Source organism: Cimex lectularius, unplaced genomic scaffold, assembly GCF_000648675.2.
Source record: "Cimex lectularius strain Harlan isolate CLEC.00 unplaced genomic scaffold, Clec_2.1 scaffold176, whole genome shotgun sequence".
In the NCBI taxonomy this organism is placed as follows: domain Eukaryota; kingdom Metazoa; phylum Arthropoda; class Insecta; order Hemiptera; family Cimicidae; genus Cimex; species Cimex lectularius.
In genome coordinates this window covers 1-12,508 of record NW_019392891.1, presented here as the reverse complement: position 1 = coordinate 12,508, position 12,508 = coordinate 1, and the positions used below count along the sequence as shown (strand labels likewise).

At 35.5% G+C, this 12,508-nt stretch overlaps 1 protein-coding gene across 1 annotated transcript in view; it reads left to right on the top strand.

The window, feature by feature from the left end:
• LOC106674052 (tachykinin-like peptides receptor 86C) overlaps positions 1–9,245 on the top strand; it is an 83,519-nt gene extending 74,274 nt beyond the window's left edge. The window contains exons 8-11 of the mRNA XM_024229103.1: positions 3,095–3,291; positions 6,491–6,692; positions 8,900–9,005; positions 9,159–9,245. Coding sequence (XP_024084871.1) covers positions 3,095–3,291; positions 6,491–6,692; positions 8,900–8,956 — 456 coding nt within the window. The 3' untranslated portion in view covers positions 8,957–9,005; positions 9,159–9,245. The remainder of the gene's footprint in view (positions 1–3,094; positions 3,292–6,490; positions 6,693–8,899; positions 9,006–9,158) is intronic.
• Positions 9,246–12,508: the final 3,263 nt, after the last annotated feature.

The window sequence follows — 12,508 nt, the reverse complement described above, 5'->3', positions numbered from 1 at the left end:
TTTACCTTATTACAAATATATTTTCGTCAACATTTTGGTTACTTAAATATTTCTAAGAAGTTGTTTTGCTTTTCGCTAATTAATCGTTAAGTATAGATTATTTTCTGATTCACCTTTTAATATCACCAGCGCAGTTGTTATTATTGATCTGTGATGATTTCAAAAAAAGGTTAGGCTTATTTTTAGCTTCAAGAAAGTGGCCCATTATCGTGCTACAAATGTTATAAATGAACAGCATAAAAAGCAAAGGATTAGAAGAAATAGAAAATAACAGGTGCACAGGTTCACAAAAATATACGGAAGTAAACGAACGTTTTAGTTTAAAAAGTATCATATATAATTATTTGTTAACAAAGTAAACTTCACAGTTAGTGAAAAAAACAACCGCAAAGAAACTTCTTATTTGAGAAAAACCTCAAGGAAACATCTCAGTGGAAAAAACTCAACGAAATTTTTCAGTTAGTGAGAAGAGATGTTATCAAATGACTCATTGAAACTAAATCCCAACAAAACTTGTTAGTGAAAAAACCTCAACAAAATTTTTTTGATAGTGAAAAAAACTGAACGAAATTTCTCGGTTAGTTGGACAAAACACTAAAACTTTTTATTTACTGAAAAAGACCACACCGAAATTTATTTAAGTGACAAAAGACCTCAGCAAAACTCTTCAGTTAATGGAAAAACCTCTACAAAACATTCCTGTTAGTGATAAAAGACATCAACGAAACTTCTAAGATAGTGGAGAAAACAACCCCAACGAAACTTCTCAGTTAGTGACAAAAGACCTCAACGAAACTTCTTAGAAGGAAAAGACCTCTAGGAATTTTCTCAGAAAAAACCCTCAACGAAACGTCTCAGTTAGTGAGAGAGTCCTCAATGAAACTTTTATCAGCAAAAAAAAAACTTCAACGTAACATGAGATAGTGAGAAAAGGCTTCAATAAAACTCTGTTAGCAAAAAAAAATCCTCAGTTAGTGAGGAAAGGACCTTAACAAAACTTCTCTCTTCCGTTAGTAAGAAAACACCTCAATAAAAAAGCTCAGTGAGAAGAGACCTTGACGAAACATTTCAGATAGTCAGCAAAAACCTCAACGAAACTTCTCAATTAGTGAGAATATACCTCAACTAAATGTCTCAGTTAGTAAAAAAACCTCAAAAAGTTTCAACAAAATTTCTCAGTTAGTGAGAAGAGACCTCAATGAAACGTATGTCAGTTAAAAAAAAATAATAATAATAATAAAGTAAAAAAAAAACCTCAACGTAACATCTCAGTTAGTGAGAAAAGGCCTCAACAAAAGTCTCAATTAGTAAAAAAAAGTCAGTTAGTAAGAAAAAGATCTTAATAAAACTTCTCCTTTCCGTTAATAAGAAAATACCTCAACAAACGTCCAAATTAGTTTTCAAAAAAAAAATCCAACTTACTGAGAAAAGGACCTTATTAAAACTTCTCTTTTCCGTTAGTAGGAAAATACTTTAACAAAAAACCTCAGTGAGAAGAGAAAAACCTCGAAGAAACATTTCAGTTAGTGAGAAAAACCTCAACGTAACTTCTCAATTAGGAAGAAAATACCTCAACGAAACGTCTCAGTTAGTAAAAAAGCCTCGAAAAGTTTCAACAAAGTTTTTCAGTTAGTGAGAAGAGACCTCAATGAAACTTCTCAGTCAGTTAAAAAAAAACCTCAACGTAACATCTCAGGTATTGAGGAAAGGCCTCAACAAAAGTCTCAATTAGTACAAAAAAATTCTTAGTTATTGAGAAAAAGACCTTAATAAAACTTCTCCTTTCCGTTAGTAAGAAAATATCTCAACAAACGTCTCAATTAGTAAAAAAAATCTCAGTTACTGAGAAAAGAACCCTATTAAAATTTATCTTTTCCGTTAGTACGAAAATACCTCAACAAAACAGCTCAGTGAGAAGAGACCTCGACGAAACATCTTAGTTAATGAGAAAAACCTCAACGAAACTTCTCAATTAGTGAGAAAATACCTCAACGAAACGTCTCAGCCATTAAGAAAACTCAAAAAGCTTCAACAAAATTTCTCAGTTTGTGAGAAACGACCTCAATAAAACATTTCCGTTAGTAAGAAAGACCTCAATAAAACATCTCAGTGAGAATTGGCCTCAACGAAACTCCTCAGTTAGCGAGAAAAAGCGCGGCCACAGACAAATCAAATACACCTTTTCCTATAAATATTTGCCGACTACTATAAATGTTTTTAATAGCTGAATGGATGGAACACCAGGAAATGCGTTCTTTTAATTTCAGATTAATTTGCCAATATTTCCGAAAGTTCTGAAAAAGTCTTAAGGGAGCAAATCGGGATAATAATGAGGGATGTGGTAGGATTTCATATTGAATCACCTTTTTTTTTAACAATCTGCGTTGAAACATGAGGTGGGTCGTTGCCATGCAACAGGAAATGGCTTCTCCTCTTTACTTGTGCTGTTTTTGGATCAAATTTTAAAACATTTCGTTGGATAGGGTTGCTTTGTTACCTCCTTCACTGTAATAGAAAATTGAACACCACAGACGAAGCTGACCATTTATACTTTCGGACGATGATCAGTTTTAGCATGTGAGTTCTACCTGACCAGATTGACGTCATTTCAACATGTGATCTTTGTTTTGTCCAATTTTACAATGCCCCCAAGATATGGCAATTTTTTATTGCAGGGTCCATGTATTAAGCTTTTTAACTTTTCTTAACAAATCCAAATTTGTTTAGTGGTCATAATCGACCATATTAATTATTAGAAATAATTATTCTTTTTACCTAAGGCTTTTGATTGAGATGAAAAACCTTAGATAAAAAGAATAATTATTTGGAATTTCTTAATAAATTTAAGAAATTTGATACTGGTATTTAATGAGAGTTGGTTTTCACAGATCGTATCTCTTGAGTAAAAAACATTCCAAACAACGACATTATTTAATTAGAACTCTCTTAATACCCGAATAATATTCGATGTTGGTTAGGTAGAAAAACGGCCGAGTTTGAACTTTACTTTTAATGCTTTTTATTCACCATAAATAAATAGTTAAAATGGTAATGGAGTTATTTATGCTAGCTTCTTATGACATTTATCTTTAAGGTGGTGAGAATGTTTATTCTGATCGTGCTCGTCTTTGGACTGTGCTGGCTCCCGTACCACTCGTACTTCATCTATGTACATCACAGGCGGGACCTCGTCTACTCAAAGTACATCCAACACGTGTACCTCGGCTTCTACTGGCTGGCCATGGCCAACGCCATGCTCAATCCACTCATCTACTATTGCATGAATCAGAGGTAAGGCCAATACAAGTATAATAATTGTAAAATTTGTTTTATTTTCTCACTCGAACTCCGAACATAATTGTGAGTAGGAATTATTGATTTGAGCCGAAAGTCGTGGGTTTGAATCCCGCTCGTGGCCCTAACTTTTTCATTTCAACCAAGACCTTACATAAAAAGAATAATTAATTGATTACAAAGTAGATTTTTACATCAAAATCTTATTCGATTTGAAGATTGGTCTTCCTGTTCACCTGGCTATTTGGCAAGAAATCATCAGTGTAGATTGTAGTTTTATTGTTTTATATATTTTTATTGGCCAAATACCAAAACGCATCTGACCGACAAATCCATCTAGGTCTAAGATAATCGGGAAGGACTAAAACTTTATTAGGCTGAAGAAGAAGAAGAACGCTTCTCGGGCAGTGAGAAAAGACCTTAAAGAAATGACAGTGTGAAAGGCTTCGACGAAAATTTTCAGTTAGTAAGAAAACCCCCATCGATACGAGACGTCTTAGTTAATTATAAAGATCTAAAAAAAAACTCTCGATTAGTGAAAAAAATACCTCAACGCAACATCTCCTTCATTATTAAAAAACCTCAACAAAACATCTCAGTGGAAAAAAACCTCAACGAAATTTTTCATTTAGTGACAAGAGATCTTAACAAAATGACGCAGTATGTGAGACCAAACCCCAGCAAAACTTCTCATTTCATATGAAAAGGCCTCAACGAAACTTCTCACTTAGTACGAAAAGACCCCAACGAAACTTCTGTTAGTACGAAAAGACCTCAACCAAACTTCTCAGATAGTACGAAAAGACCTCAACGAAACTTCTCAGTTAGTACGAAAACACTTTAACGAAACTTCTCAGTTAGTACGACAAGACGTCAACCAAACTTCTCATTTAGTAAGAAGAAATCTTAACAAAATGACGCAGTTGTTGAGACCAAACCCCACAAAATTTCTCAGTTAGTACGAAATGACCTCAACGAAACTTCTCAGTAAGTACGAAAACACCTTAACAAAACTTCTCAGTTAGTACGAAAAAACGTCAACCAAACTTCTCATTTAGTAAGATGAAATCTTAACAAAATGACGCAGTTGTTGAGACCAAACCCCACAAAACTTCTCAGTTAGTACGAAAAGACCTCAACCAAACTTCTCAATTTGTAAGAAGAGATCTTAACGAAACGACTTAGTTAGTGACAAAAATCCCACAAAATCCCAGTTGGTGAAAGAGACCACAACGTTAAATATACTTCAACGAAAATTCTCAATTAATGAAATAGTCCACAAGGAAACCTCTCAGTAAATGAGAAAGAACTTGTCAGTTTGTGAGAAATGACCTCAGTTCTCGTGTAGGGATGGGAAACTCCAACGAAATTACCCAGTTTGCGAGAAAAAGCCTAAACAAATTTTTCCGTCAGTGAAATAGACCACCACGAAACGACTGAGTTAGGGAAAAAAATAACGAAACGTCACTACCGATAAAGACTAAAGAAAATTTCTCATTTAGTGTAAACTGACCACAACGAAACCTTTGAGTTACGGGGAAAAGGTCCCAAAACAATGACTCACAATCAGTCAATACAAAAAAAGACAAAAATCAAACTACTGTTAATAGAAATGATAAATGGTGGAGTGAGTTTTTCTTTCTTTGTGAGAAAAGATTTCAACAAAACTGCCCTGTCAGTGAGAAAAAGCCCAATTTTTTGGCTAATGTCTTGGCCTGTCAGACGTTCCATCATTTTCATTGGTGGATTTAAAATTATGGATAGAATAGCAATGAATGAAGATTATGCCTAAATGTATCAGGCCAATAAATCCATGGAAGATAGATAATGAAGATATCGTGATAGAATAAGACCATGCTAAAAGTTCGTCAATACAGGCGGTAACAAAACTCATCAAGGCGTAACCACCTTATTAGGTGACTGAACTGTTATAAATCATAAGTTTTGTCCACTTTCTTGCCTATCAGCCATACAAGGAAGTAGACAAGACAATAATATTGACACATGATCAATGTAGAAGTAGAACTTTCAAATTTATAGAACTGGTAATTGATGGAATGCGAAACAGAAACAACATATTTAAACTTTAGTACGGCTAAAACTAAAATGATTTGGATCGTGAAGCAGTGAGATTCTCCAATAACCATGATGGATGAGAAGTCTTTATTTGTTCTTATACATGCTATACGGTCTTTAGGCGTGAAATTACAAAGTATAAATTGAGAAAAAAAATCGAAAAGAACGCTAAAAACAGTTCACGTTCATCTTGTTTAAAATGTAACCGGGGAAAAAATTTTCCCCAGTCTTGGACATGCGAAAAGAAGATTATGAGGATTAATCTGGTAAAAGTATTTTTCCCATAATGTTAGAAGAAATATATCGGAACTCGTGAAAAATAAGTGATCATGACAAATAGTCAATAATCCCTGAATCCTCGAAGTCGTACTGAACACAATTTTTCCAACGGTTCACCAATTACTGACACGTCAAAAAGGATGAAGTTATTTTCGTTCACGTTCAGAAACGAAGAAAATTACACTAGACATTATAACTCTCGTGAGAAATAAACGTGGTCAAATTATTAAATAAATACGGAACAAGAAAGAAGTACAAGTAATAAGAGGAAGAAAGTCTAAAGTAAATAATGAGCATTATCGGCTTTTGGAGGAGTCCTCTTGTCCCCCCAAAATAATTAATTTCTTATTGAGAAAACCGAGATTTTTTTAAATTAAATTCCCTTAAAAAAGGCATTACAGCATTGGAGAGAATCTTTTATTTAGTAATTATCTTTCCAGATTCAAAAGTTCTAATTCGGGAAAGCCAATTAGTGAGGGGGCGAATGATCGAATAAAAAAGGGGTCCTTGTTATTTGCGCTCAGATTAGAACAGGTTTGAACCAGAGAAAAGCCCCCTACAGCTTGTCTTCATTGCCCTTAAAAACCTTTGAAATGATTAGGAGTTCTGAGTCGTGGAGACAAACAACATTCACCTTGACTTCCAACATGGTTCTAGTAAAGGCCATTGGTGCATTCGCATGGATAAGGATGTTATTCGTGCTGTATTCTTTGATAAAATAAATAAATATAACCATGTAGATCATAGTTTCCCAACCTTTTTTGTGCCATGTCCCACTTTTTGTTTTGGGTTGGCTTTGTCGAGTCTGCTGACGATTTACTGTAAATCTTACGTATTTCAGGTTCAGGGATTACTTCAGGATGGCGATTTGCGAGTGGGACTGCAGACTTGGATTGTGCGACGACCCTCTGCAGGCCGACGGCGGCGAGACGCCACCTCCGATCAAGAGATGCAGCCATTCGTACTCCAGATCAGGTGGTACAAGACTATGTCAGCTAGCTCTGTCACAAGCCGACTGTCGTGATACTAAACTATACGAGAATGTAACTATGTGAATTTGCTGTGAACAATAGTAAAAAAGTAATGCATGAAAGACGGCATTCCCTGAAATGTATTCTTCGGTTGTTGAAGAATAAAAACGTGATTTGACCTGAAATAAGGCTTTAGTATTTTAGGAAATGTTACTTTTAAATTTGAAGAACAGAATTAGGCATGACTTTTCTCGCCACATTTAAAAATATCAAAAAAAGGACAACAGACTATATGCCAATCTAAGCAATTAGTTCAGATACTTTAAAATTACAATCTGCAAAACTGAGAATTGAGTGTGCATAGGTACTTACTTACGTACTTGTAACGTTCAATTGATCAAATAATCAATGGCCTTGTGATTATTCTTCGCTTGACTTGATGCTGATAATTCTTCAGACTGAAAGTAGTGGCTTCATTATTTCTTGATATGACTTAAAGTTATAGGTATCTATTGGAATGTGGACAAGGCTTAGTCGAAACTATTGGGTGATTTTAAGGTCGTTGTGGACGGTAGTATGGAAGACAATGACCTTTACAATAATCATCAGATCATTTATCGATCTGAAGTCTTGGAAAGAATTGGAAACAATCGAAAATTGGTAGGCTTAGGTGTTCTTAGTACCTTTGGAGTGTAAATTTATCTTAATTTTACATTGCCTACACTAGTCAAGCTTTGCTTGAGTTATGTCTGCAGAATTTCCGAAGCAGCTGTAAAATCGAGGTCAGAGGATTAGTACCGCTGAATCATCGGAATAGGATGCAAAGACGGATGTAGTTGGGACATGTGCAGTTCTTTTTATTAACTATAAATCGGTCCCTTATGACAATTGCTGTATACTGCTGGCTGTAAAATACAAATTGCTCTACAGGTGGATGATCTTTTTTATTTGGCCAAATGGCGGTATATTACTATGGTGTATGACTCAGAAAATTCAAAATTGCCTTTGAAATGTACCGTTTAAAATATAAACCTCTTTGCAAATTGACGATATAGATAGACCGTCTAATTCTACGTTTAAGGCTCAGTCTAGGGATAGGACTGAGAGGCGGCCTCAAGGCCTACTGCACCTCGACCTAAATAGATCTATTGTGATCCTCTGTTAATTATAACTCACTGGCCAGCTTGAGGCTACAAACAGTCACCACAGCTTTGCCAGCGGTTCCTTGGTGTAGGATCTTACTTGTGGTTTTTCTTGTCCTAGTTGCAAGAACCTGCACCTACACAGACCTTCACAGTACATACCTTCGCAGTATCTGGACAGGGTTTCTTCTGACTGTACTCCTATCCGGTGCATGTGCTTTCATATTATGGCAGTGCCCTGTCAGGAGTCCAACGAGAATCCTGGTCCGGTTGTGGTTGCCTTCCATTCTTTTGTAAGTTTTGCGCATGGTTCTTCTATGAATAGTAAAAATAGTCTTATATTTCGCGTGTCTCATACCTGTACTGCTCCACCAGGTGTTGGACTCATTAAGGATCCATTTTAAGATGTATCCGCAGTAGGGTTCTGGGCCCAGAGAGTCCATGTTGGCTCCCTTTTTGGCCAACATGTTAACCTTTTCATTGCCTCTATGCCCCGAAGGGGGACATTGGACATGCCAGGGTCAGGAAGGCTCAGTCTATGTTGAAGAAAATGGTAGTGAAAGATTGTGAGAAGAGGTTTTCTTCGGAGTGTAAACATGAACCCTTGATGATTCTTATGTTTGAAAATTTTTTGAGGATAGTAGGAGACTAGCGTGTTGGCTAGTCTGACCTTTAATGAGAGGTTTAACTTGACGGCCTAGTAGTCCAACATAAACAACTCAAAACTTTATTTGGTTTTGACTTATTGGTAGACAAAGGAACGGGCCATAAAAAATTAAAATATCATATTTTGGCACACTCAAGCAAACTAGACTGTATTTAAAATTTTTATCCCTTGATGATTCTTATCTTTGAAAATTTTTTAAGGATAGTAGGAGACTAGCGTGTTGGCTAGCCTGACCTTTAATGAGAGGTTTAACTTGACGGCCTAGTAGTCCAACATAAACAACTCAAAACTTTATTTGGTTATGACTTATTGGTAGACAAAGGAACGGGCCATAAAAAATTAAAATAGCATATTTTGGCACACTCAAGCAAACTAGACTGTATTTAAAATTTGTATCTGGATATGTCCTAGGTCTGCTTTCTTGAGGCAAAAGCGAATTTGAGAAATATCATGATCTATTTCTGTTTTAGGCAGTATCTCAAATGCCATTAATGCGAAATTCTCCAATATGGAATAAATGGACGTAGATCTAATTAGCGCCACCCGGAAAGAATGAAAATTAACTAAAACATAGAGGTAAAACGTAGAAACTTTTTGCACGGTTACATATTTTAGCCTAGTTGCCTGCGGCTATTGCCAGAACTTCAATCCTCTTGTGACAGAAGCATTTGATAATTTTTTTAAATTGTAATTTCGAATTTTATTTCTAAAACCTTGTTTATTTTTCAGGGACGGGTGAAGACTCGGCCCTTCCAGCTAACAGGCAGCTGCTCAAGGGTCAGAAGACTTGCATCAATCGTTCCTACATCATTTCGTACCACAAAGAATCTGTCAAGCTGAACAAAGACAGTAGCCAAAAAGACGTTAAGTGAAAATTCCAATTTGACTCCGTGTTTTCGTAACGTCGAGACTTGCTCATTTGTGAATAAAAGTGGAATTTATTTATGGTACTCAATTTGAAGGAAGGGTTTTAAAAAACTTAAACCTTAACATTATTTTCTCATCAAACGTTAAAAAAACGACTGATACATATACTTTAAAATAAATATATGCAGAATAAAAACAGAAATCCATATTTGAATATTTCAAAATATCTCATATCTCGAAATTCTAGGCTTGGTGAGATTTATTAATAAATAAATACTAAAGATGGTCTTTATATAGGATGAAATTCATCTCTAAATAAATTAAACTTTCACGTAATACATGGTTTCCATCAACCTTAAGAAAACATTTAAATTACATATTCATTTCTTTTCTAAATTCTCTAAGTGTCTTCATATTTTTCAAACTAGTACCATAAAAAAATACTCGTTAAAATCGATAATCTCACTTCCTTATCTCTCTTGTCAGCGTCAATAATTGGTTGGTACTAAAACTGTATTTAGTAGTATTGGTATTAAAATATAAGGCAAAAGGAAAGTCAAAGAAAAAACATGTTTTTAGATTTTATAATATTTATTTTTACATTATCCTAAATAAAAATCACAATAAATATTGAGTTAAGCGTGTATTTTATTAAATTATTCAGTTCTATGTCGAATTGATTAAGAAAACATATTCAACATCATAATTTCACTAAAACATTTCAGGTACTTTCTCACTACAGCCTCATAATATTGCTATCAGAAATTACCGAGATACTTACACTACTTACACAGCTGAAAAACGCAATATGGAGCAGAAATCAAATGTGCATGTGCCAGTTTATTATTTGCATTATTAGAAAATATTTTTTCAGAAAATTACAGAAGGGTCTTTCGTGAAAGGAAGAAACAGCTAAAAAATATGAAATATGTATTTTCGGAGATTCGTAATCTCAGATGTTTCTAATATTTTGAACATATAAACAATGTTATAAAGGTTTTTTTACGAGGGTTCGCAACAGCAGAGGTTATATCAACCCTCGGGGTGCCAGTGTTTTTGAAAAAAAGCCCATTTGTAAGTGCGGGCCGCAGGATTCGAACCCGGGACCTTTACCGTACTGTGATGAGCGCCGTGGCAACGCCTAACCGTTGCGGCCACCGACGCCCCTAAGGTCTTATTAGACTGTTTTATTTGTGTGTCTGTTAGCATTTTGCAATTATTTAAATGGGCTATGATTTGCCAATTTATATTCTCTTTAAATAATATTTAACATAATATGTACTGTACATTATTCTACTGTTTAAACTGCATTGGAAAGAGAATATGCCCAACCAGCAGTAGGGAAAATTCCAGAAAAAATAAAAAAAATAAGAAGATAACAGAGAAGAAGGTATGTGTTAACAAGCAGATAATGTATTCAGGGGTGGATACAGACTGAACAATTTAGGACAGTAGCCGAGGGATAGAAAATATTTATTTATTTAGTTATAACCGTTTGGTTTTATTTTGAGAAAGAAAAAAATTATTTTAATCCCACATCTGTATATAAACACCGCCTGAGAGATAATCCGCGGCCAAATCCCTACCTCGTCATATTTAAGTTTTAAATCAGTCTTACTCTGTCTTTTCAAAGGAATTTTTTTTAAACCCAAACCTCGTTTGTTTTTTGAATTTTAACCACCTTGAAAAATGCTCACTTTTTTCGCTTCCTTTGCTTTCCTACCCACAAAAACAAATACTTTAGGAAAGCAGATTGTCCGCGTAAGGTTTCTTTTGTTTTATTAATTTTTATTGGTTTGCTATTCTATCCCAAGCTATTTTTTCCCCCTGTCGAACAAAATGGGTGGTCCTCCGAGTACAATCGTGCAGTAACAGACGTATAAAGGTAACGATGAGCTGGGTTATCGACCTGCTGGAAACATGAAGTTTTTCAGTCAGAAGAGGTCAACACAGAGAAAAAACTTGTAATCTACAAACCGCTACGTTGGGCTCCATTTCAGTCTATGCAGGCCTCCTAAACGAATACAAAAATTTAGAGCAAAGGAGGGAAATGAGAACGTCGCCCTAGTGGCTGTTAACCAGGGGAGAGTAAACGAGGTGTCGCCATCATTTTGTCGGGGACGTTTCCCGCAGCCTTTGTCCTCTCGTCGAAGAGGGTTTGTTTTTAATCTGTGATCTTAATGTAGAATATTTTAAATGTAGGAAAAGCTTTTGACTCGTACCTATCTACGACCTCTAATAAATCACTGGACAGCCACGAGAAGAATCCTAAAAACCACGTCCCATCTTTTCCCTTCCGTCGACACGATGGATCATTGGCCGAATCTGACCAAGAAAAAGCCGATACATTTTCTCGACATCTCCAAGAAACCTTTATAACCACCTTCAAAAGTTGAGCGGGAGTGCGCGAGAATTCGCCGGATGCGCAGCGGCTCCCGGCAGACGAGCAACGCGTGGCGAGCAGAAAAGGTGGCTTTTTTGTTGTCTTCGCTCTTGCTTTTTTTCCCCGGGGACCACAATTTGACATCATCTGAACTCGGCGGCCTATTTTCACGGAGGGAGATCTTTCTACACGTCGGAGTGGACAGGAGTTCGACGATTATTTATTTGCCTGGAAACTGTTCAACGAGCTGCAAGGGGTAATCTCGTGTCCGCAGAACATTTTCATTTTTTTTTGTCCGTTTGTTAATTGATTTCTTAGTTATTGCGGGCATAACGTTTATTTTTTTGTTTTCTTAATTTTTTACAAAAGGGCTTATTCAGCATTGTTTATTTTTTATTATAGAAAGGATCGATACCTACTTGTTTTATTTAATTTTAATTTAAAAAAACGAATATTTATATTTTGTTCATTCTTATTTTTTCAACAAAAAAATATAAAAAAAAGGTGTTTGTTGTATTTACTATTGCTGTAGTAAATTTTATTTGACCTGAAACAACTGTCCTGGTACCACGACAATTTTTCTTTTATAAAATATTTTTAATTACCTTTTTCATTTCTATTATATCTCCAAGAAACCTTCACTCCTCATTCTGAGCCCGGCAATGCTTCAATGGTAGCAGATATTGACGAATACCTTATATCTCCCCTTCCTATGTCACTCCCTCCGAAAGCCGTCACGTCAAGTATATCCTGTCTCGTTTACCGAACCGCAAAGCTCCTGGTTTTGACCTGATAACATCCCAAATTCTCCAACAACTCCCTAAAAAAG